This window comes from Dasypus novemcinctus, chromosome 3 (assembly GCF_030445035.2).
Source record: "Dasypus novemcinctus isolate mDasNov1 chromosome 3, mDasNov1.1.hap2, whole genome shotgun sequence".
Classification (NCBI taxonomy): Eukaryota; Metazoa; Chordata; class Mammalia; order Cingulata; family Dasypodidae; genus Dasypus; species Dasypus novemcinctus.
In genome coordinates this window covers 111,415,743-111,440,662 of record NC_080675.1, presented here as the reverse complement: position 1 = coordinate 111,440,662, position 24,920 = coordinate 111,415,743, and the positions used below count along the sequence as shown (strand labels likewise).

Sequence of the window (24,920 nt, the reverse complement as noted above, 5' to 3'; positions counted from 1 at the left end):
AGGAGGGGTGCCGGCACTGCCGGGGCAGGAGCAGGGACCACAGCCCCCCATGGCAGGCAGAGGGCAGAGGCTGATTTACAAGGCAGATGGGCCTCTGGCTGCAGCCCTCAGCCCCGCACCCAGCCGCTGCCTCCCCGTGGGCTATAAGAGCACCCAGACTTCCTGACGGGTCCGAGGCGGGTGCCATGTGAGCCCGGCTGGGCTCCCCCTCCCGCCCGCCCTGCTTCCTCCCCTCCTCCTGCCTGCCCCGGTCTGCCCAGCCTCCCCGAAGAGGGAACGTGTGGCACCATGTCTCTGCTCAACTCTGTCCTGCTGCCCCCCGAGGTGAAGGCCTATCTGAGCCAAGGGGAACGCTTCATCAAATGGGACGACGTGAGTGGGGCCGGGGCGGCCGGGCCGGGCGGCAGTGGGGGCTCGTCAGGGTGGGTGGGCTGGTTTATATCTGCCAGGACCCGGGTGCCTCTGTGGGTTGTTCAGGCGCTGCCTCAGTGACAGGGTAAACAAACCTGGGGTGCGGGCGTGTGCCCTGGGTGTGTGCCTCCGGACCGTGGACCTGTGGCTCTGGGTCTGGGGGACAGAAGGGGGGTAGGTTCTTTGGGTCAGGGTCTATCCTCCGCAAAGCCCCGAAGAAGAGCGGGGCTTGGGGCTCCTAGTCTCGGCATTAGTGGGAAGAAAGCAAGCCCCGGAGCTGAGGCAGGGTCAGAAGCAGAGGTGGGCTGGGCCCCCACTCCCAGGGCAGACCCCCACTCTTGCCTTGGCGGGGTGCCCAGACTGGAAAGCTTCCCCCCTCCCCACCTTGCCCTGGCCCTCACCTGGGGAAGCCCTGTTCTCCTCTGAGTTGCTCCAGGAGTAACAACAAAAGAGAGGGAGAATTAGAGGTGCTTCTAGCCCCGGGGACCTGGAGAGGACTGGACTGAGTGCTGCTTGCCTTGCTGGGTGCAGCCTTGCTCTCAGCCGCCCACTGCACCGGGAGGGAGGCTGTGGGGGAAGATAATGCAAAGGCTCCAGGGAGAGGGTCAGGGCTGCTTGTCCTCTTTTGGGTGAGGGGGCTCCCAGGCCATGAGTGAAACCAGGCTGGGGCTCCAGGCCCTGCAGGGTTGCCCTGAGTGTGGTGAGACACTTCCTGCTTCCTTAAAAGTGGTGTGGTTGAGGTGGGGTGGCCGTGGCAATGCTGGTGGCATGTCTTAGGAGCCTGAGGAATGAGGGAAGTGGCTCAGAATGAAAGTGAAGTGGCCTCTCTCAGTTCCTCTGGGAAGAATGTGTAACCTGACTGGGCAGAGGGTCGACAGTGTGGGGACACGCTGTGTGGCCTTCTCCCCAGGCCAGCACCTGAGTACCTGGCTACCCCTGCCCCTTCCAAGGGGCACATTCCCTGGAACTTGCTTTACCTGGGTAGGCATCTCCCAAGCCTAGTCACTGGGGACATGCCCCTGTGAGACACAGCTCTGCTCCGTGACCAACTTCACCCACTGAGCAGATGACACGTGGTGCCAGGTTGAGTAAGCACAGTGCAGAAGATGGAATCAAACCCCATTGCCTCTCTGAAATGTATTTGGTGGGAGAAGCTTTCCTCCTGCCCCTGGGAGAAAACTCAGCAAGCCGCAAGATGTTCCGTTCAATCTTGGGTAATAGACAGTCCCAGGGTCATTTTTCATCCCCAAACTTAGTCTTAGTTCAGAAACTCCATCTTTAATTTAGAATGACATTTTCTGCCCTCCTCCCTCTAGAAATGGTTTGGGGCAGGCTGCAGGCCTTCTAGAAAGGGCCTGTCGTGTGCTCCCCTGCTCTTCCTTCTCCAGGGCCCCGTGGCTGGGCGCCTCCAGGGCTGGGGTCCAGGGAGGGAGGTGGGGAAGTTCTTACTAGAACAGATAAGATGATAAAGTGGCTCATGATTTTTGAGGCTGGTGGAAGGTTAACACATTGTTTTCCAGTGAGGAGGGGGGCATTTTCAAGGATTCTTGGGAGATCCTGCCCAATGGGCTGGGAATCTCTTCCATGAGGTCTCCTGACATCTCTACTTCAGGTGGTCCCTGATGCTGGCACCCCTTGGAGTCTAGTGGCCTCCTTCAGCTTCCTGGGCCCTTTGCCCCTCCAGGAACCCACACCAGCCCTCTCTCTTCCCCATGGGCTTACTCTGGTCCCCCGCGAATACTCATGCATCTGTTGCCACACACACTCAGGGGTGCAGGCACTTTGGACACACCAGCAGCTTTCTGACTCTGTCACCAACAGAGCCAAACCGTCGTCACTCGCTTGGTAACCCAGGCAGGAGTCGGCTCCCACAACCACAAGGGTCACGTAAGCTCTCTGAGTCCAGCTGGAACCCCCTCACTAGGCTTGAGGGGAGGGGTCAGTTACCCCCAACCTTCCTGATACAGCTTTCTCCAAATTTGGCCTCCTTATAAAGTGTTCTCTTTCCCCCAATCTCTGATCACCCCTGACCTGACTGAGAACCCGTGTTTGTAAATTCTGCATGTGATCTGGTTTGGTATGCAGCAACTATTATGCCGTGTTGCCGTGGTGAAAACTTCACTTTTACTGTACATACAAAGACCATTAAGATAAAAGCAGCATATGTGCTCTGGGAGTGGAGCCGGAATTTAGGAGGAGAGCTCGTTCACTCACTCACTCATTCATTCGTTTGGCAAACATGCAGCACCAAGCTCGTGGTCCAGCACAGCTGTTTCCTGGAGTTCTCGGCCCCGGGGCCCCCACCCCGATTGTTACGGCCTATTTCAGGGAAGGCTTTCAGGAGCGGTGAGACGTGGGCTGGCCCTTGAGTGGGACTCCGGGCAGCGGAGGCTTGGCATGGGAGCACCCTTGGGGTCCGGGGGACAGCCCAGAGGGCGGCTGGATGGTCAGGGTGGGGGCAGTTCCTGCAGGGCGGGGCGGGGCATTCAGGAAGTGCGGTGGCGGCTGGATCGTGCAGGACCTTGGGTGCAGGCGCAGGAGTTTGTGTCTAGGGCTCCCGCTGGGTCGAGTTCTCCTGGGCGGGAGCAGCGGGATCTTGGGGAGAGACCTCCTACCCTGTGGCCGACCTGAGGCCCTTGAAAACAGGCTGAGATGGGAGCCAAGACCCTATGTGGGGTCTAGAGGGTGAACCTCCATTTGGGGTTTAGAGCAGAAACCTCTTCTCTTCCAGAATTGCCATCTCCAAGCCTCTACTCTCCCCACTCCTGGTTCAGGGCTTTCCAAGCTCATGCCCAGCCCTTAGCTCAGGAGGAAAAGAGAAATGCCCTCAGGATCCTGGGAGAGGCACCTCCTAGGGGGGCGACCAGCTCAGAAACCACTGGCCTGGGCCAGGGAAGTTTGACTTGAGGTCTCGGAGCAGAGCATCGACCCCTTCTTTCTGCAGGAAACGGCCATCGCCTCCCCAGTCATACTCCGTGTGGATCACAAGGGCTATTACTTGTACTGGACATATCAGAGTAAGGTGAGGCGGCCTCTACCGACCGTGGCCCTGGGCCCCTGGGCATGATTCCTGCTTATCCATCATGTCCAGGAAGCATCTGTACAAGGTGGGGGTGGAGGAGTAGAAGGTGGGGAGTACAGAATGTCCTGGAAGGGTGGCTCCAGGGCCTCTTCTGTGGGCTTGCATCAGGCCCCATACCTGGGAGGAGGATGCAGTCCCTCCAACCCATGGCTGCTCGGGGCCCAGTTGCTCCAGCCTGAGCATCCCTTGGAGATAGAAAGGAAAAGAGCTGCTGCTGAAGGACTATTCTCTGCTTGTTGTTGCAGATAAACTTGAGGGCTCAGAGAGCTCAGAGAGAGGACTCAGCAGCTGGACAGGAGGAAGGCAGGGGGACCCCAAGGGGAGACCAGGGTGGTGGAGGAGAAACTTTGGGCCACAGCTCCAGAGTAGCTCCAGCGGCCAGTGAAGGAAAGAACGGAGAGGAAGGGAGGAGGGTCCCCCTGGGTCAGGGGAACCTGAGCAGCAAGATGGGAAGGGTTGGGGTCTGGGCAGCCCAGACCGCCTTGAAATCCAGAGCAGGCCGTTGGCCAAGATAGGAAGGGCTGTGGGAGTCCTCTCCTCCCTGGTCTTCTTCCTTTACCCGGCCTTTTGGCCCCATACTCTCCCTTCAGGAGACAGAGTTTCTGGATATCACCAGCATCCGGGACACCCGCTTTGGGAAGTTTGCCAAGATACCCAAGGTAAGTGGGCCCAGCTGAAGCCCAGGCTCGGTGTGGCCACCAGCTCCTCAGGGCAAGAGCAGGAGTCCCTGCAGGGGTGGGAAGGCTGCTCTCTGGAGCCAGGGGAAGGACCCCTGCCCTGAGCCGAGGAAGGGGCGACCACCCCTGGGCCTCCCTGGGCTCTGAGCGTGAACCAGGGCCCAGTGAGTGCGGAGGTTGAGGGTCTGGAAGGACAGCCCAGTGGCTGCCCCGGCTTCTCTGGGAGCAGCTGCCTACCCTCCCCACCCTTGAACTGGTTTGCCTATATTTGCCTGATACTGGTAGGAAAATTGGAGGAAGAAATTGGTGGGGAGCAGGATTTCCTGTGTCTGGAAGTCATGACTCCATTCCATCTTCAAACAAATGCTGGCAAACAAAACACACAGGACTTCCAAGCCCAGTGGCGTTGGTTCATCGCTTCCTGTGGGCCTCTCCCTCCTCACCCCAGCCCTGGACTCGCGAATTAGAAGAGGCAGAGGCCTGTGGGTCCTAACATGGGGAAGGGACTCTGCCCCCGTGGGACGTAGATACGGTGGATGAGCGGGAGGGTCCGGGGAGCCAAGCGGGAGCAGGGAGGCCTACCTGTTCCGGCCACTTGCTGCAGAGTCAGAAGCTCCGGGAAGTGTTCAACATGGACTTTCCTGACAACAACTTCCTGCTGAAGACACTCACCGTGGTGTCCGGCCCCGACATGGTGGACCTGACCTTCCACAACTTCGTCTCCTACAAGGACGACGTGGTCAAGGTGTGCTGGGGGGCACCTGGCCTGGGGCTCCGCACGGGGGACACCGGCCTGTGCTGTGGGGTGGGGCCACCTCTGGGGTCAAGGGGCCAACTGCTGTGCTCTGGGGTCCCGCAGGTCTGGGCTGAGGACGTGCTGGCCCTGGCCAAGCACCCCATGACCACCAACGCTCCCCGCAGCACCTTCCTGAACAAGATGTAAGTGCCAGGCCTTAGAGTTGGCAGGCCCCAGCGCTACCAGCCCCAGGGCCCTGATCCACTGCTTTCTGCCTCACAGCCTGGTGAAGCTCAAGATGCAGCTCAACCCCGAGGGGAAGATTCCCGTGAAAAAGTAAGCCTCCCCTTCTCCCTCCCCACACTTCCACCCGGCTCCCCAAAGGAGCTCCCTTCGCCAGGCCTGACCTTCCTTTCTGCCTGGTGCCTTTCTCTGCTCTTTCAGTTTTTTCCAGTTATTTCCTGCTGACCGGAAGAGGGTAGAAGCTGCCCTCAGTGCCTGCCACCTCCCCAAAGGCAAGGTGAGTGGTGGCCTCCCCACTGTCCAGCCCGGCATTCTCACTCCCACCTGAGCTGGCTCTGACCAGAGGGCAACTTGGCCAGGAATGGGTTGGGGGGAGGTGGGAGGGTGGAAATGACATCACAGTTCCAGCCAACAGCCCGGTAAGTCAATGAATCCTGGATGGAGCAGCGGTGACTGATACTGGGCATGGAGGGGGAGCCAGGGCAAGGCAGATGAGAGGCCCGGTTCCGGTTCCGAGCAGGCTGGTCTGCACCCACCCCCACGGCTGCGGGCAGTGTGGGTGATGGGAGGGCAGGGTGTCGGGGGAGTGCGTGCAGGGCAGGTGGACTAGGCATGCAGACTTGGAGCCCGGAGGAGCAAGGAAAGGCTCTGCAGGGTCAGGAGGCAGGCTGCCAGGATCTGAAACGTTGCCGGAAAGGGAGCCGAGTGGAACGAAGGGGGAAAGCAGCCAGTTACAGAATTCAGCTCAACACAGGAAACCATGTTTTCCTTTCTTTTTAATTAGGTAATTAATTTTTAGTAACAACAGTTGTATGCAGGGTCTTCCCATGAAGTGCCTATGAGAAATAAGGAGCCCCCTGGGCAGGTGTGGCCTTAAGCCAGAGTTCCAGGCCGGCCAGTGGAGGCAGTCCCAGGCCCTCCTTTCCCTTGGCAGTGCTCTTGTGTAGGGCACAGCCTGCACCCCAGGGAATATTTTTTCCTGGTAAGAATTTGGAATGTTGTAAACAAATAAAAGGTAGCCCCCTCTGATCACCTGTCCACACAAATCCCAGAGGAAGACTCCCTGTAGTCACAGCTCTCAGGCTGCTGCCCACTCGGAGCCGAGTCAGCTGCAAGGGATCCAAGCGTGGCGGGGGGCATGGGCCCCTTTGCGTGCCTGCAGCCAGCACTGCCTGCTGCCAGCACTGCCTGCTGCCGGCAATCCACATTCCCCTTCCTTCTCTCCTGCCTCCTGACCTTGGCTAAGGTCTCCTAGTTTATCAGCTCTCTTCTTGTCCCAGTTGAGGCCACTGGCCAATCTTTGATTGGAGCTGCAACTCCAAAGCAGGTTTGGGTTTGAGGAGACCGGGTCAAGCTCTCCTACACATACCTTCTGCTCCAAACTAAGACTGACACTGACCTTCTAGCATGATCCTGTAGGATATTTAATGATTTTTTTTTTGGTAGTGGGGGGTACAAAATGCTAAGGCACAGAATCCCCAAGTGCCCCTACTCCACTTTCTGTTTCTGTTCCTATGGATTTGCCTCTTCTGGACACTTCATGTAAATAGGATCATGCAATCTGAATCTGGCTTCTTCACTTAGCACAAAGTTTTCAAGGTTCATCCCTGAGGTAGCATGTATCAGTGCTTCATTCTTTTTACTGACAAATAATACAACGGATATATCACATTTTGTTAATCTGTTCATCAGTTGATGGACATTTGGGCTGTTTTCACTTTTTGGCTTCTCTGAATAATCCTGCTATGAATACTCATGCCCAAGTTTTTGTGTGGACATATATATTCATATTCCTTGGTATGTATCAAGGGATGGAATTGTTGGGTCATTTGGCAATGCTGTCTTTAACATTTTGAGGAACTGCCAAACTGTCTTCCAATGTAGCTGCACCATTTTACAATACCATCAGCAATGTATGAGGGTTCTAATTCCTCCACAACCTTACGAGCACTTGTTATTGTCTGTCTTTTTTTATTTTAGCCATCCTCCTGGGTGCAAAGTGGTATCTCATTGTGGTTTTCATTTGCATTTCCCTAATGACTAATGATGTTGACCATCTTTTCATGTGTTTATTGGTCATTTGTATATCTTCTTTGGAGAAATGTCTATTCAAATCCTTTGCCTATTTTTCCAATTGGGTAATTCGTTTTTTATTGTTGAGTTGGAAGTGTTTTGGATATATTCTGGGTACAACTCCCTTTAGATATCTGATTTGCAAACATTTTATCCCATCTCATGGGTAGTCTTTTCACTTCCTTCCTGGTGTTCTTTTTTTTTAAAGACGGTACCAGGGATTGAAACTAGGACCTTGTACATGAGAAGCAGGTGTTCAACCATTGAGCTACGTCTACTCCCCCTTCATGGTGTCTTTTTTTTTCTTTTGGTGGAGGTTCTCCTTTTTTTGTTTTTTAAGATTTATTTTTTATTTATTTCTCTCCCCCTGCCCCATTGTCTGCTCTCTGTGTCCATTCACTGTGTGTTCTTCTGTGTCCACTTGCATTCTTGCCAGAGGCACCGGGATTCTGCATCTCTTTTTGTTGTGTCATCTTGCTGCGTCAGCTCTCCTTGTGTGCGGTGCCGCTCCTGGGCAGGCTGTGCTTTTTTCGTGCAGGGTGACTCTCCTTGTAGGGGCGCACTCCTTGCGCGTGGGGCTCCCCTACGCGGGGGATACCCCTGTGTGGTACGGCACTCCTTGTGTGCATCAGCACTGCTCATGCGCCAGCTCACCACACGGTCAGGAGGCCCTGGGTTTGAGCCCTGGGCCCCCCATATGGTAGGCAGACACTCTATCAGTTAAGCCAAATCTGCTTCCCCATGGTGTCTTTTGATGCATAAAAGTTTTTAACTTGGATGAAGTCCAATTTATCTATTTTTTCCTTTGTCACTTGTGCTTTTGGTGTCATATATAAGAAACCATTGCCTAATCCAAGGTCATGAAGATTTACTCCTAAAAGAGGTTGTTTTTTGTTTTTTAAATGATTTTAGCTCTTATATTTAGGCCTTTAATGCTTTTTTTTTTAGGTACCGGGGACCGGGGATTGAACCCAGGACCCTCATATGTGGGAAGCTGACACTTAACCACTGAACCACATCAGCTTCCCTGAGTCGGTTTATTTGTTTATTTTATTCGTTTTGTTTTTATTTTTTCCTTAGGAGGCACCAGGAAGCGAAACCAGGACCCCCCATGTGGGAAGCAGTGCTCAACTGCTTAAGCCAAATCCTCTCCACTTTAATGCATTTTGAATTATTTTTTGCATATGATGTGAGATAGGGGTCCAGTTTGTTCTTTTGCATGTAGACATTCTGTTTTCCTAGCATTATTTGGTGAAAAGACTCTTCTTTCCCACACAAAGAATGGTCTTTGGCACCCTTGTTGAAAATCGATTAACCATAAATATGAGGGTTTATTTCTGGACTTTCAATTCCATTCCATTGATCTATATGTTGATCCTTATGCCAACACCACACTGTCTTGATTACTGTAGCTTTGTAGTAAATTTTGAAATTGGGAGGTGCGAATATTCCAATTTCATTCTTTTTCAAGATTGCTCTGACTATTCTGATTCTTTTGCACTTCCATACGAATTTTAGGATAAGCTTGTCAATTTCTGCAAAGAAACGAACTGGGATTTTGATAGGTATTGTGGTGAACTCATAGATAAGTTTGGGCTGTAATGCCATATTAACATTTAAGTCTTCTGACCCATGAACATGGGATATCATTCCATTTATTTAGGACTTCTTTAGTTTCTCTCAATCATGTTTTGTAGTTTTCAGTGTACAAATTTTATTTTATATTTTTTGTTAAATTTATTCCTAAGTATTTTATTCTTTTTGATGTTATTGTAAATGAAATTGTTTTCTTACTTTCCTTTTCTGGTTGTTGATAGTATATAAAAATACAATTAATTTTAGGACATTGTCCTTGTACCCTTCAACCTCGCTGATCTCATTTATTAGTTCTAATAGTTAGTGTGTGTGTATGTATTCCTTAGGATTTTCTATATATAAGGTATGTCATCTGTAAATAGAGATCGTTTTATTTCTTCCTTTTTTGATATGGCTGCCTTTTATTTCTTTTTCTTGCCTAATTGCCCTGCCTCCAGTACAATGTTGAATAGAAGTGGCAAGAGCAGACATTCTTATCTTGTTCCTGATCTTAGGGGGAATGCATTCAGTGTTTCACCATTAAGTATGATGTTAGTGTGGGTTTTTCATAGATGCCCTTTATCAGGTTGGGGAAGTTTCCTTCTATTTCTAGTTTGTTAAGGGTTTAGGATTTTTTCAAATTCCTTTTCTGTCTGTTGAGATGATTATGTAGTTTTGTTTTCTATTAATATGTTTATTATATTGATTCATATTTTTAAAGTGGAACCAACATTCAATTCCTGGACTACATCTTACTTGGTCCTTGTATATAAACCTTTTTAGATATTTTTGCTAGACAACAGAATTCATTCAAAATTTGATGTTTATGCTCATAAGGGATATTCATCAGTAGTTTTTTTTTCTTTTCTTTTATGATGTTGTTGTATGGTTTTCTTATCAGGTTAATATTGACAGAATGAGTTGGGAAGTGTTACCTCTTTTTTTTCGGAAAGGTTTGTGAAGGATTGCTGTTAATTCTATAAAGTTTTGCTAGAATTGAAGTGAAGACATCTGTGCCTGGACTTTTATTTGTGGGAAATTCTTTTGATTACTAATTCAGTCTCTTGATATAGGTCTATTCAGATTTTTTTTTCCTTTTTTTAGTTAACTTCGGTAGCTTATGTCTTTCTCAGAATTTGGTTATCTAATTTGTTGGCATATGATTGTTCATAGTATCCCCTTACAATCCTTTTTATTTCTGTAAGGCTAGTAGTAATGTCCTCACTTCCATTCCTGATTTTATTAATTTAAGACTTTTTTCTTTTTTTCTTGGTCAGTTTAGCTAAAAGCTTGTCGATTTTATCTATCATTTGAAAGAACTAACATTTTGTTTTGTTGATTTTTTTCTATTGCTTTTTTAGTCTCGATTTCATTTATCTCTGCTCTAATTTTATTGTTCTCTTCTTTCTGCTTGCTTTGGGCTTAGTTTGCTTCTCTTTTTCTAGTTTCCTAAGGTGCAAGTTTAGATTATTGATTTGAAATTTTTCTTCTTTTTAAAATATAAACATATATACTTCTACAAATTTCCCTCTAAGTACTGCTTTAGCTGCATTCTGTGTGATTTCAATTCTTTTAAATTTATTGAGGCTTGTTTTGTGGCCTAACATATAGTCTATCCTGGAGAATGTTCCATGTGCACTTGAGAAGAATGTGTATTTTGCTGTTGTTGGGTGGAGTGTTTCATTTTTTATTTTTTAAAGATTTGTTTTATTTATTTATTTAGTCCCACCCCCTGTTGTTTGCACTTGCTGTGTCTGTTCATTGTGTGCTCGTCGTCGTCTTTTTTTTTTTTTTTTATTATAGGGCAAGCATTGTACTAAGTGCTTTTTTTAAAAGATTTATTTATTTATTTATTTCTCCACCCTCCTTCCATTGTCTGCTCTCTGTGTCCTATTTGCTGTGTGTTCTTTTGTGTCTGCTTGTATTCTCATTAAGTGGCTCCGGGAACCGATCCTGGGACCTTCCAGAGTGGGAGAGAGGTGATCATTCTCTTGGCCACCTCAGCTCCCTGTTCTGCTGCATCTCTTATTGTCTCTCTTCTGTGTCTCTTTTTGTTGTATCATCTTGCTGTGTCACCTCTCTGTGTGGGCCAGTACTCCTGCATGGGGCAGTACTCCGTGTGGGCCAGCTCGCCACATGGACCAGCTTACCTTCACCAGGAGGCCCTGGGTATCAAACCCTGGACCTCCTGTATGGTAGACAGGAGCCCATTTGTTTGAGCCACATCTGCTTCCCTGCTCGTCTTCTTTAAGAGCATCAGAAACTGAACCCAGGACCACACATGTGGTAGGCGGGAGCTCCATTATTTGAGCCCCATCCACTTCCTGTGGGTGGAGTGTTTGTATGTCTGTTAGGTCTAGTTGGTTTATGAAGTTGTTCAAGTTTTCATTCTCCTTGTTGACTGTCTGCTGAATTGTTCTCTCCATTATTGAAAAAAGGGTTTTGTTTTTTTTTTAAGATTTATTTTATTTATTTCTCTCCCCTTTTCCTTTTTGTCTGCTCTCTGTGTCCATTTGCTGTGTGTTCTTCTGTGTCCGCTTGCATTCTTCTCATGCGGCACCGGGAAACTGTCACTTTTTTTGTTGCGGCATCTTGCTGCATCTGTGTGTGCAGCGCCACTCCTGGGCAGGCTGTGCTTTTTTCATGCGGGGTAGCTCTCCTTGCAGTGTGCACTCCTTGCGCGTGGGGCTCCCCTATGCGAGGGACACCCCCGTGCGCTATGGCACTCCTTGTGCGCGGCAGCACTGTGCATGGGCCAGCTCACCACATGGGTCAGGAGGCCCTGTACCAAACCCTGGACCTCCTGTATGGTAGGTGGATGCTCTGTCATTGAGCCACAACCGCTTCCCATGAAAATAGTGTTTTGCAAATTGATTATTTCTCCTATCACTTTTTGCTTCATGCATTTTGAGGTTTTGTTGTTAGATGCATGTATATTTATATTTAAATGGCTTCTTTTTGAAAATTTGTCCTCCACTTAAATAAAATTTTAAAAAAGCCTACTGCTATGGCAAGCAGCACCACTAATTTCTGACCTCTTTTCCTCCTTGTTTGAGTCACTCTTGGTTCCAATCCTACCCCTCAGCCAAGGGACTAGCCAGTGTCCAAATTCAGGACTGGAGCAAACCAACTAAGTGTCCTCCCCACTCAGCAACTATAGCCTTGAAAAAGACATGCTCAGGGTGCCTCTATCTGCCTTGAGATCCCCTTGCCCAGGGCTGGGACTGACTTGTGGTTTTTCACTCTGATGAGATGGGGACAGGGTGGTAAGGTGACTCTCTATCCCCCAGAACGATGCCATCAACCCTGAGGACTTCCCAGAATCTGTCTACAAGAGTTTCCTGATGAGCCTGTGTCCTCGGCCAGAAATAGATGAGATCTTTACTTCCTAGTGAGCTTCTTGGGCTGGGTTGGGCCTGGGGAAGGGGTGGTGGCTAGCAATCCCCTCCTCCACAGTCATGCTGGGACTCAGGAGGTTTCACTGGAGAAGGGGCGTTGCCTGAGCACCCAGGCCTGGGCGATGAGGACCTGTTCTCCTCTCTCTGGCCTGCAGCCATGCCAAGGCCAAACCCTACATGACCAAGGAGCACCTGACCAAATTCATTAACCAGAAACAGCGGGACCCACGACTTAACTCCCTACTGTTCCCACCAGCACGGCCCGACCAAGTGCAGGGCCTCATCGACAAGTACGAGCCCAGTGGCATCAACGTGCAGAGGGGTGAGGCCTGGGGGAGCCCCTCACCTCCCTCTGTCCTGTCGTGCTCTGCCAGCTGGGCTGCAGCCCTGACAGCCACCCCCTGTCCCCAGGCCAGCTGTCACCTGAGGGCATGGTCTGGTTTCTCTGTGGGCCAGAGAACAGTGTTCTGGTCCAAGACAAGCTGCTGCTCCACCAAGACATGACACAGCCTCTCAATCATTACTTCATCAACTCGTCGCACAACACCTACCTGACAGGTGGGCCCTGGCGGCCTCGCCGCTGCCCTCCCCTTTTACGGCGGCTGCTCCTGTTCCTGGAGACCTCCCCCTGCCGCCGGCTGTGCGCCAGGACAGACTGTGCTGGGAGGGGGGACGGGGAGGGCCGGCTGCCCTTAAGTGAAGCCCTGCGCCTCTGTCCTGTGGCCCAGCCGGCCAGTTCTCAGGCCTTTCCTCGGCTGAGATGTACCGCCAGGTGCTGCTGTCGGGCTGCCGCTGCGTGGAGCTGGACTGCTGGAAGGGGAAGCCCCCCGACGAGGAGCCCATCATCACCCACGGCTTCACCATGACCACGGACATCTTCTTCAAGGTGTGGGCAGTCCGGTGGACGTGCCCCGGGCCAGAAGCTTGGCGGTGGGAGGCGGTGGTGAGGCTGGAGGGGAGCAATGGCTGGAGGGCCCCAGGCCTTCCAGTGCTGGGACTAGAGGGCAACCAGTGGGGACGGGGCCGACAGGGGCAGTGGGTTCTGTGTGTGCACTGACGCTGGGGCGTGAGGCGTCGGCGGAGGGAGCCTGAAGTGCTGACCTCTCTCCGCGGAATCCCTTCTCCCCCAGGAAGCAATCGAAGCCATTGCAGAAAGTGCCTTTAAGACCTCCCCTTATCCTGTCATCCTGTCATTTGAAAACCATGTGGACTCGTGCGTATCCGGGCCCCTTTGGCCTCTGCCCTGTCCCCAGCCTGCTGCCTGCACCTGCCCTCCCCTCGGCTGACCCCAGCCTCTGGCCATCCACCCAGCACTCGCCCAGGTCTCGACACAATCTCCCTGGGACCCCAGGTTCTCCTGCCTGTGACCCCACCTCCCTGACCTCTGGAGCCTCTGATCTGGGTTATTAGGTGCACAGAAGACGGATACGAGGTGGGGCCTGGGCTGCTGAGCCCACGCCCCCTTCTGCTCCCTGCAGGCCCCGCCAGCAGGCCAAGATGGCTGAGTACTGCCGGGCCATGTTCGGGGACATGCTGCTCACGGAGCCCCTGGAGAAGTTCCCCGTGAGTGAGGGGGCTTTGCCTGGGGCATCTGAGCCTGGGGGCTGGGAGCCCAGGGCAGTGAGGACCAGGTTAGGGAGGCATGAGGTTCTTTGGGAGGAAACATGTTAGGCACTGTGCTGGGCTCTGGGGTATGTTAGTGGCCAGGACACACCCCGGCCCCAGGCTGCAGACCCTCTAGTGGGAAGGCGGACAAGTAACCAGGCCATTATAACCCCAGTGTTTGCTAGGTGGGTATGTGGGGAGTCCTAAGCTGGTCTTGGGGGACCAGGGAAGGCTTCCTGGAGGAAGTGATGTCTAAGCTGACACCTGAGGAATAGAGTGGATTTACCTAGGTAGATTGGGGGCAAGAGTATCTAGGGAGGAAATGGGATAAGGTGGGCTTTGACTTAGGAGTGGAGAGTGGTGAGAGAAGAGGCTAGAGAAGCAGGCCAGGGGCAGCTCAAGCACAGCTTGTTAGTAAGGAGTTTAGTCTCCACCCTGAAGGTGAGGGGATGCTGCTGACCCTCTCCCTCCCCGTCCAGCTGAAGCCAGGCAGCCCCCTGCCCAGTCCCGAGGACCTTCGGGGCAAGATCCTCATCAAGAACAAGAAGAACCAGTTTTCTGGCCCAGCAGCCCCCAGCAAGGAGCCTGGTGGGGACACTGAGGGCAACGGCCCACCCAGTGCCCCTGTGGAGGAGGACACAGGTGAGCCAGCCCGAGAGTGGGGGGTCTGGGAGAGGGGAGGGGCCGGGCTTGCGCTGACAGCGCTGTGTGTGGCAGTGTGGACTGGCGAGGAAGGGGCAGAGCTGGAGGAAGAGGAGGAGGAGGAATCGGGGAGCCTGGATGAAGAAGGAATCAAGAAGATGCAGTCGGATGAGGTGCGGGTGGATTGTTCTAGGTCCTTCTGCCGTCCTCCACGTTAGAGCCTCCCGGGGAGGGGTGTGGGGGCCTGGGGCCAGGCTCCTGAACTCTGCACCGTCCTCCCCAACTCTCTCCTCCCCAGGGCACAGCTGGCTTGGAGGTGACAGCTTATGAAGAGATGTCCAGCCTGGTCAATTATATCCAGCCCACCAAGTTCATTTCCTTTGAGTTCTCTGCCCGTAAGTTAGCACGTGGTGGGGTGGTGGGGTGGAGAGTAGGCTAGATTCAGGGGAAGGCTCTCAAGAAGCGTGTCCTGACAACAGGAGCAGCTTGATGGGTGGCGAGGCAAGGAGGGGGCCCTCCGCTTTCCTTGGACTCGGGGCCCCGTCTATAAATACCCAGCGGAGTCAGGCAAAGGGCTTGCTTAAGTGCCTGTGGCTCCCAGTTTCCCAGCCCTGTACTGAGGAACTTGGCTAAGCAGCCTGCTCTGGAGTGTGTCAGCGACAGGCAGGCTGCTTATGACAGGCCATCTCAGCAGGGCGGGCCTGGGGCTCCTGCAGCTTCCTGCAGCTCTGAGGCTCTGGGACCGAGTCACCAGCTCAGCCCAAGGCCAGAATCCCTGGCTCCAGGAAGGAGGCTTCCTGGGTGGGGTGCACATCTGCCCTTGTACCTCTTGTGCACACCTGTGCTCTTTACCGGGATCTGCTCTGGATATACGTGCACGTCCCCACCGTGAACGCCTCTTCCTGTACCCGCTTCTGCACAATTGGACCTGTGGCTATGACACCGAGCCCTCTTTTCCCTTCACCTGCAGCCTGTGCCCCACCTCTTGGCCCAGGTGCTCAGCCACAGCTTCACTCCCTGCACAGGTCACAGTGTGTACCTGGCCCTTGGGCTCATCCTCAGCAGGCTCTCCACACCCTCTGTGCCCACCTGTGGCATGCACCCCTCATCCTCTAGGACCAGGGCACATGCCCCAGTCCTGTGTGGATCCATAGCTGAGGAGCAGCCCTGCCACCTGCACGGCTCAGCACATCTGCCCAGGGACTGGCCCAGAGCCCCGGTCCTCAGTGGAAACGCTGGGTCGCAGGCCTCCCCACGCTGGAGAGAGCTGCCCCAACGGGGAGGGCAGGGCCGAGGGAGGGGACCGCCCGATGTGAAACGCACTTCTTTCCTCCCCTCTCCAGAGAAGAACCGCAGTTATGTCATCTCCTCTTTCACTGAGCTCAAGGCTTACGACCTGCTCTCCAAAGCCTCTGTGCAGTTTGTGGAGTATCCTTGAGGCCTCACCAGCTGGGGACCCTGGTGGGGGCTGCAGGTGGGGACAGGGCCCCCGGGGGGGGGGGGGCTGCCGGGTCTCCCAGGTGCAGGCGCCCTCGGCCCGGGCCGGGCTCCTATACCCAGGCAGCTACAACAAGCGCCAGATGAGCCGCATCTACCCCAAGGGCACCCGCATGGACTCCTCCAACTACTTGCCCCAGATGTTCTGGAACGCAGGTTGCCAGATGGTGGCCCTCAACTTCCAGACCATGGGTGAGGGCACTCCCAGGGCCCGAAGAACTGTCCCTTGCCCTCCTCCCACCTTCATCACATCTCTGGGGTAGGGGGGTCTTTAAAATAGACTGGGGGGTCCTGCTGTTTGTGAGTGTGAGGGGTCGGGGGTCTACGTGCATTCGCCCAGGCCTGGCGGGTCGCACAGGTGAGTATGGCCGGGAGGGTGCCACGGTGCCGGTGTGGGTTCTGGCCGCAGCTGCATGTGGCTGTGGGAACACCTGCGGCACCTGCCTCAGCCCCCCCCGGTGGGCCTGCAGCCAGGTCACGGCTCTGTCCCGGCTGACTCTGGGCGGTGGCCTCTTCCTGAGAGAGGAGACCCCCTAAGGAACCAGGCTGGGATGTGAGAAGCCCTCAGCCTTACGGCCTACCCATCCTCCCCATTCTAAGACAGGAAAGACTGGGGAGTGTGGGAAGGAGACTGCGAGCAGGCTGGGCGGGGCCTTCCTCACCCAGTGCCCTTGTCCCCAGACCTGCCCATGCAGCAGAACATGGCGCTCTTCGAGTTCAACGGGCAGAGTGGCTACCTCCTCAAGCACGAGTTCATGCGCCGGCCGGACAAGCAGTTCAACCCCTTCTCGGTGGACCGCATCGACGTGGTGGTAGCCACCACCCTTTCCATTACGGCAAGGCCCTGAGATGGACAAGCGGCCGGGAGGGCCGGGGTCTCGATGAGAAGGAGGCAGGCACCCACTCCTCCACTCCCAACCCCCTCCCCTGATTTCCTGAAAACTTCAGCTCCAGCCACTTTCGCACAGGAGCAAGTTGCCTTGGAAACTGCCTCCTCCTCAGTACTGGAGGCTGCCTCTTGGTCCCCATGGAAACCAAGGGGAAGGGCTGAGGCTGGGATGGGGGACGGGAGGAAGAGTGGGCAGAGTGGGCCGAGGATAGCAGGAGCCCCAGGCCCCGGGGGGAAGGCCCTTGCCTGTGGAAGGAAGCACATTGGCCCGCAGCTCTTCCCTGAAAGCGGGAAGCACCCTGGATGCCCATGCTGATCTCTAACCCCTGAGCCACACAGCTTCTCCTGGGGGCCAGAGCTCACTGTGGCTGCTCATGGTACCAGGGGTGGCGGCTTCAGCCACAGGGAGCCAGAGGCCCTGGGAGCTTAGGGAAGAGGCCAGGTCAGGGCACTGATGCTGCAGCCCCGCCCTTCACCAGGTGATCTCTGGGCAGTTCCTGTCGGAACGCAGTGTGCGCACCTATGTGGAAGTGGAGCTTTTTGGTCTTCCTGGGGATCCCAAGAGGCGCTATCGCACCAAGCTGTCACCCAGTACTAACTCCATCAATCCTGTCTGGAAGGAGGAGCCCTTTGTCTTTGAGAAGGTGGGGTGCTAGGGCAGGGCAGGTGCTGGGTTGCCCCTAGGTTTTGGCTTCTACTCAGAGAAAAGAAAAGAGTTCTCGAAACTTCTCCCCTTCCACTCCTCACCCTGTGCCCTCCTCAGTTCCAAGAGTTCAAATGCCAGGTTTACTTGGTGGGCAGGATTTTGAGTGAGCACGCACTCACATGCAATTCGAGGCAGCAATGTGAACTTCTGGGGTGCAGCGTCCCATGGCACCATTGCCCCCGCTGGACACTGTTGGCAAAGCTGCCCAGGGCTGTTGGCACCCAGAGCCCCCATGTCCAGCCCTTCCCCCTGCGTGAGAACAGCCACGGCGTGAGTTGGGGGGTTGTCTATGTGCATGGCCTGGAGGGTGCCCTCGGTCTCTGCTCACCAAACCTGGCCACACCTCCCAAGTTCCCACACTGACCCTGAGATGTCTGGAGCTGGGGCGGGGGGCAGCTTGGCTCCCTCTCTCCTCCCCAGCCTGTCCCATCTTGCACTCTCCCCAGATCATGATGCCAGAGCTGGCTTCCCTCAGGGTGGCTGTGATGGAGGAAGGCAACAAGTTTCTCGGACACCGCATCATCCCTATAAACGCCCTGAACTCTGGTAAGGAGAGGGGTCTTGCCTTGCTGTTCCCATGGGGTCTGAGATGAAGACGAGCATTGGGAGGCTGTCCAGGGGGTGGGATGGCTTCAGAGAGACGGCCCTGAGGCCTTGCCTAGCCCTCTCAGCTTCCAGGGATGGGGCAGGAGCAGTAGGTCTCCAGGAGACCCACCTAACAGGAATGTCTAATTTTCTGGAACTGCTGGGGCAGTGTCCCAAGAAGCTGACATTTATTGGGCATCCCAAGAGTTTACAATACGTTCTCACTTCATCTTCGCAATAACCACATGAGGTCGCCACTGTTGGACCCATTTCACAAACGAGGAAACATCTCAGAGACCTAAAGTAACCTGCCCAAGGTCACACAGCCAGGGAGATGCATAACCGGACTCAGACTCTGGCCTCTCTGACTCTAAAGCCAGAAGTCTTGAGTCCCGGGCTGTGGGAAGCGGCCCGGGCTCATCCCCTGACCCCATCACGCCTGCCAGGGTACCACCACCTGTGCCTGCACAGCGAGAGCAACATGCCCCTCACCATGCCTGCACTCTTTGTCTTCCTGGAGATGAAGGACTATGTACCTGACACCTGGGCAGGTAGGAAGCCCCCCGTGTGCTGGGGCCCCAAGCTGGCTCCTCTGACCACCCCCAGCCTCCAGAGTGGGGGGGTGAGGGCAGGGAGAGGCATCTCTATATCAAGCCCCTGATACCCCTATGCACCCAGACCTCACTGTGGCCCTTGCCAACCCCATCAAGTTCTTCAGCGCCCACGATAAGAAGTCTGTGAAGCTCAAGGAGGCCACAGGAGGTCTGCCTGAGGTCTGTGTCGCCTGCACGCTGCCAGGGGCTCACCAACTTCGTTATGTGGGAGGAGAGGGAGGGGGCAGAGTCTCAGGAAGAGGGACAGAGGGCATGGCCATGAAAGCCACCTTCCTAACCCCACTCTCCCTGTACAGAAGCCCTTCCCACCCCGGAACCCTGCTGCGGGCCAGGTCATTGGGGCATCGTCCCTAACCAGCAACGGGTCGGCAGGTAGGCACTCGGGGCCCTCCCACCCACTGCAAAGGGCCTCCACCTCTCTGGCTGCACCCATTGGCACATCCCCACCTGGCGGCGGCTCTTAAAAAAAAAAAAGACTTTCATCTGAGGCGGGAAGGAGCCAAGCTGAGCCAAGGGGGTCCCCAGGCACTTGTCAGCCCCCTCCTGTGGCTCTTGCAGCAGCGGGGACCAGGGCCAGGGAGGAGGCCACGAAAGAAGCCGCGGGTAAGGCCTGCTGGGCCCCGGTGACCTTGGGCATGAGTCTGGGGAGGGTCTGTGGGTCCTGGGGTTGAGGCGCACGAGGCCTGGGACTGGGCGGCCTGGACGGCGGCGCTCCTCACCCCGGCCTCCGCAGAGCCGAGGACCGCCAGCCTGGAGGAGCTGCGGGAGCTGAAGGGCGCGGTGAAGCTGCAGCGGCGGCAGGAGAAGGAGCTGCGGGAGCTGGAGCGGCGCGCCGCGCGGCGCTGGGAGGAGCTGCTGCAGCGGGGCGCGGCGCAGCTGGCGGAGCTCCGGCCGCCCGCGGGCGCCAGCGGGGGCCGCAAGCTCGGTCCCGGCAGGGGTTCCCGCAAGAAGAGGTGAAGGCCGCGGCGGGCACCTTGCCCTCTGCCATGCGGGCACCGGAGGCCAAAGGCTCATGGTCTGTCCTCCGCAGAACGCTGCCCTGCGAGGAGCCCTTCGGGGCTGCCTCGGGCGAGGGCCCCGAGGGAGCGGACGCGCGTGTGCGAGAGCTGAAGGAGAAGCTGGAGCTGGAGCTGCTGCAGCAGGGCGAGGAGCAGTATGAGTGCATCCTGAAGCGCAAGGAGCAGCACGTGGCTGAGGTGCCCCGCGGGACCCTGAGCCAATAGCCCCTCCCGCACCCCGGCTCCTTGAAGACAACCCAACCCAAGTGGGGTATCCATTCCAGGGGTGGGAACCAGCCCGTGGGGTAAGCGTGGGGGCCCAAGGAGGATGGGGGCGGGCATTGGAGCTGCACCAAGCCCAAAGCTTCCGCTCAACAAGGGCTTCTCGCTAAGCCCCGCCTCCCTCCCGGCTCAGCAAATCGCCAAGATGATGGAGCTGGCCAGAGAGAAACAGGCGGCAGAGATGAAGGCCCTCAAGGAGACCTCGGAGAAGTAGGACTACTGCCCTTCCACCCCTGACTTTCACTTCCCAGCAAGGGCTCAGGCTCCCAAAAACATCTCCCTGATGGCTGTCTCCGCAGTGACACCAAAGAGATGAAGAAAAAGCTGGAGGCCAAGAGGCTGGAGCGGATCCAGGCCATGATCAAGATCACTGCAGACAAGATGGCCCAGGAGAGGTGAGCCCTGGAGGGGAGGCCAGGACTCAAACACCAGGCCAGTGCTGAGCAGAGCCCGCTCCACGTGGGAAGGCGCCACCCTACGAGAGGATCCTGACTCTGTCCCCAGGCAGACGTGTATCTCTTTACTGGCTCTCACAGGCTGACCCTGCCTCTGCCATCTCTGGTGGGATAATTTCCTCTTTAGGCAGAACCCAGCTACCAACACTATTTGAGCAGAGAAGGGTATTTGAGGGAAAATCAAGCATGCCAAGAGGGAGGGGAAGCTTGGGGCTGGTGAAACCTTAAGGGACAGTGTTTTAAGTGAGGAAGAGCCCCCACAGCTTCCAGTGGACCCCACATTCTCCTTGGGCCCCCACGCTTACCCCTCTGGCTAGTTCCCACCTCTATGATAGGTTTCCTGTTGTGCCTACAATCTTAGGTGGCTCAGTTTCACCCAGCTCCCTCCTGTCCTTTCTGAAGCTCTGATTACCCCCAACAGGTTGAAGAGGGAGATTAACAGCTCCCACATCCAGGAAGTGGTGCAGGTCATCAAGCAGGTGTGTAAGGGCGGTGTGTTCTTCCCACATGCATGTTTCTCTCTCTCTCCCCCCTCCTCCCCCCACAGGTGGGAAGGGGTGGCCCTAGGCCCTTACTTCACCCTCAGGAGGAGATGCACTGTGCAGAGTTGCCCGTGCAGCCAGGGACTGGAGGAGGCACTGCGGGGTTCTGGCCTGTGTGTTGAGGTTGGGGTGGCAGATGTGTGGATGGAAACGCTATGGGCTAGCTGGCTAGGGCAGGATTGGGGTGGGTGGGTGAAGAGTGAGGAAGGACTTTCTGAGGCGCCCAGAGTCAGAAAAGGGGTAAAGCCTGGACCGAAAGCTCCCCCTGGGAATTTTTTAACAATAATAAGCTCTCATCTGCTGAATCCTGACTTGGTGCCAGGTGATTTTTATGTATCATTTCACTTAATCCTTCATGATCCGGTGAGACAGGTATTCGTTTCCTCATTTTACAGATGAAATAAAACACAAAACTGTTCAACGAGGTTACGGAATTTGTCCAAGGTCTTACAGCTGGCTAGCTGGGATTGCAGCTAGATGCCAGCCCAGATCTGTCTGTCTGTGTGGTCCTGATTCTCTGCTTGTCACCCCCCACCTAGATGACTGAGACCCTGGAAAGGCACCAGGAAAAACTGGAGGAGAAGCAGGCAGCCTGCCTGGAACAGATCCGGGAGTTGGAAAAGCAGGTAACAGGCCCCCAGGAGAGGCGGCCTGGCTTCAGGGAGCTGCCAGTAAGAGGTCGGGGACCCCCCTCCATCATGGGTGACACACAGGCTCTGGCTGCCACAGGGCCCAGGCCCCTTCCAGATGAGGCAGCTCTGCACATCGCTGCACCTTGTCAGCAGCCCCTCTCCTGAGAGGGTCCCTGCAGGCTTGCTGTCCCTCACCCCAGTCTCTTGGGAGCTTGAAAGCGACTGGGCGTCTTGCGGGGAGGAAGAGTGGACAGCTGGCCCCTCCTGAGTCTGATGGTGGTCCCTGCTGTCCCTACAGTTCCGGCAGGAGGCACTGGCAGCCTACGAGGACAGGATGAAGGGCCTGGAGGCCGAGGTGAAGGAGTCGGTGAGGGCCTGCCTCAGGGCATGCTTCCCCTCCGAGGCAGAGGAAAGATCCGAGGAGGACCCGCCCATAGCAGCTGTGGATGCCCAGGAGAGCCATCTCTGATGTCACCGTCCCACTCGGACCTTCAGCAAGACTTTCAGATTCTTCTCTGGGACATGGCTCCAAAGCTCCAACGGGAAAGGCCCCCAGCACTCTGAGGCTGCAGGAAAATGGGGCTCTCTTGGACACTAGAGCCCCCTCCTCACTGGTCATGCTAGAAAAAGGGGGAACCAGGTACCATTAGGACCGGGTCCCATCTGGGGCCTGGAGGTCCTCCCCAAATGGACTTTCTGCTCCCTACCCTTCTTCCCCATCTCTGAATGGGTCACATATTTGTTGAGGGCAAAAGAACACGGACTGGGAGGCAGGAAATGGAGTCCTGGCCCCATTCTGCCTTCCCTGGTGGTGCAATCAGTGGTGCCCTTCTCTGGCCTCGGTTTCCTCACCAGGAGGCTTGGACCTGGCCTCTTAGCACCCTCTAGCACTCCACCTTACCACCTGTGGTTCAAGCAGGACCAAACTTCCAACCCTCTTGCTGCACTGGCAGTGGCTCGTCCAAGCTCCTAGGCCCCATCACAGGCTTGCCCTGAGTTGGCCTTGTCAGCGCCCCGTGGCAGGGCCTGGCACTACCTCCGAGCTCCCTGAGCTGGCAGCTCCCAGGCTCCCAGGCTCCCAGGCTCCCAGGCCGAGGTCCCTTCCCTGGCCTCCCGCCCATGGGGGATTGCAGGCTGACATGGAAAAGCTGCCTCAGCTGTCTGGCCCTCAGGCCACTGAGACACGTGGGGCTGGGGCTGGTGGTGATGAGCGTGCAACGGCCTCTCAGGCTCAGCCCTGCCCTGAGCCTGGATCACCCCTTCTTCTAGCCTGGGGGGCACTTCTTAGCATGTCCCCCCCATTCAGGCTGCCTGACAAGGTCAGCAGCCTCTTTTCTTCTGAATACGCAAGGTTTATTTATTGTTCTCTTTCCTATTCCTCCTAAAGAACTTTGTCTCAACAGTTTCTGCTTATGCCTGGCCTCTGTTCTACAGTTAGGAAACGGGGGGCAGGGGAGTGGAGTGCCCCCAAGATGAAGGAGGCTGGGAAAAAACACAGACAAAACACTTGGGAGCTGAACCTGGGCTAGGTCCCTTCCAGTCCAGTGGAATGGCCCCGCCTCTGGACTTGAAGCAGACTCACTTCCCCTTCTGTCGGCCCGGATGCCACCGTCACTGGAAAGAGAGGTCACCTCCATCCCCCACCCAGATGTGACCCTTCCTTGTCTCCATCCTTGGGGCTGGGGCAGAAGAGCCTAGTGCAAAAGAGTTCCCACCCCCTTAGGGAGCCCCGGAACGTCAGGCCGTCTGGGCCCCTTTAGGAAGCCTTAGAGTGGTCAGGCCAGGGGCCAGATTTTCAGAGCCCTGCAGCAGCGATGGCTGGCCCCAAAACTTGCTGTACAGGGGCCTGTGGGCAGCCATTAACTGCGCCAGTGAGTAAGGTGCCAAATCCCAAATGGGGACAGGCATAGGCTTGGGAGAGCTAGGGTGGAGGCTGATTCTGGGAAGCAGTTGTTTTCTTATCAGAGAGTTAGAGCAGATGCCATTAGCTGTGAGCACCTGTGGCTTCGGAAAATAAACAGGAGCCCCACCCTCACCCCTCTGGTGGCCTGACTTCTGGGATTTTACCTGTGCTCAGGTGCGGGGGGCAGGGGGCTGCTCATCCATAGGAGTAAGGCCTGACTTTGGTCAGCCTGCTCCCATCTCCCCCCGTGTGCCCAGTGGATACAGCTGGAGGTGGGGCACTCATGCCCCCAAGGCCAGTGCCAGTCTGTGGTCCTCCAGCAGCCGGGCACTCAGCCGCCCCACCTTTCTCTTTTCCCGCACCCTCTGGGTAGAACCCTGCAGGGATGAGGATCTCGGCCTAGAGGTGCTTGACCCAGGCGCGTGGGCATAAGCCAGAGAAGAGCCTAAAGGAGCTCTCTGAGCAGCCCCTGGCCTTTGCCACTGACTGCTCAGGGGCAAGAGAGGCTGCCTTGCCTTCGCCCCTTGCAGGGCCGGGGCGGAGTCTCTCTGTACCTGTCTCTGGGGCTGAGCAGCCCAGCAGTGGGGAAGGGTATGCCATGCTGCCTCTTGGAGAGGCCTTTGCACAGAGACGGGGAACTTCCCATGAGGCCAGACCCACCTCCCCACCTCCCCTCTTTCTGTCCTCTGAAGAGAGACAAGGTGCTCCCTGGGCAAATGCCATAGCGCCAGCCTGGGCTCTGGAGGTGAATTCATCTCTGGCTGCAGGGGATGTGCAGAGGAAGGGTTGGTGCCATCCCGGGGGCACTGGGGCAGGTGAAGGGCACTGGGGCTCCATTCCTGCTGTGTCTCTCTGGGGCTGGGCAAGGTTCCCTTTCCACTCACCATGCCTCGGTTCCACCTTTCGCACAAAGAGAAGGGTCCCTACTTCCTTCCCGGTCCCATTGCTGACTCAGATGCTATAGTCCCCTGCTGACTCACCTCCCACCCCACCCCCCAGACGCTCCCTGGATCTCCCAGCCACGTGCTACCAGGCCCAACTCTGCCGCGCTGGTGCAACGTGACAGGGTGAGGGGGCTGGTGACACTTGAGGAGGGAAGAAGGGGGTGGGGGTAGGCAGGGGAAGACAGACAGACGGTGACAGACTGCAGACCAGAGGTGGCTCTGGGAAGGAGCCCTTGTGCCAACCTAGGGCCTGAAGGGGGAGAGGCTCAGCAGGTGGGAGGGGCGGGGGAGCGCCAAGCGCCTGCCTGCCCCCTGCCTGCCTCAGCTCCGGCGCCTGTCAGCCTTCAGCTCCCTAAGCGACAGCTTCTAATTCCGGCTGTTGGTGCCTCTGTGCTCTGCAGCAAAGTCTCAGCTTTTTTTCAGCTTTGCTA

The 24,920-nt window shown here is 55.6% G+C and overlaps 1 protein-coding gene across 2 annotated transcripts; it reads left to right on the top strand.

The window, feature by feature from the left end:
- PLCB2 (phospholipase C beta 2) lies at positions 1 to 23,044 on the top strand. 2 transcript variants are annotated; one of them, XM_058293913.2, is made up of 32 exons: positions 1 to 372; positions 3,356 to 3,433; positions 4,084 to 4,152; positions 4,775 to 4,915; positions 5,030 to 5,109; positions 5,189 to 5,242; positions 5,351 to 5,426; positions 12,088 to 12,188; positions 12,351 to 12,517; positions 12,607 to 12,753; positions 12,924 to 13,081; positions 13,326 to 13,408; positions 13,674 to 13,758; positions 14,280 to 14,442; positions 14,518 to 14,615; positions 14,741 to 14,837; positions 15,786 to 15,870; positions 16,007 to 16,131; positions 16,621 to 16,775; positions 17,308 to 17,472; positions 17,981 to 18,080; positions 18,566 to 18,670; positions 18,798 to 18,892; positions 19,030 to 19,105; positions 19,295 to 19,336; positions 19,467 to 19,686; positions 19,764 to 19,929; positions 20,147 to 20,223; positions 20,313 to 20,408; positions 20,890 to 20,947; positions 21,550 to 21,636; positions 21,941 to 23,044. In XM_058293913.2, the coding sequence occupies exons 1-32, from the start codon at positions 289 to 291 to the stop codon at positions 22,109 to 22,111; spliced, it is 3,504 nt and encodes a 1,167-aa protein (XP_058149896.1). In that variant the 5' UTR covers positions 1 to 288; the 3' UTR covers positions 22,112 to 23,044. The 2 variants fall into 2 exon arrangements, with proteins under 2 accessions (XP_058149896.1, XP_004481440.2); XM_004481383.5 differs by having other exon boundaries at positions 19,292 to 19,336.
- Positions 23,045 to 24,920: the final 1,876 nt, after the last annotated feature.

Bases quoted from the DNA above. Each gene is read 5' to 3' on its own strand.
- PLCB2 (XM_004481383.5), top strand. From the start codon at position 289: ATGTCTCTGCTCAACTCTGTCCTGCTGCCCCCCGAGGTGAAGGCCTAT. The intron at 3,434-4,083 runs GTGAGGCGGCCT...CTCTCCCTTCAG, and splicing joins ACTGGACATATCAGAGTAAG to GAGACAGAGTTTCTGGATAT. The intron at 18,671-18,797 runs GTAGGAAGCCCC...CTATGCACCCAG, and splicing joins TGTACCTGACACCTGGGCAG to ACCTCACTGTGGCCCTTGCC.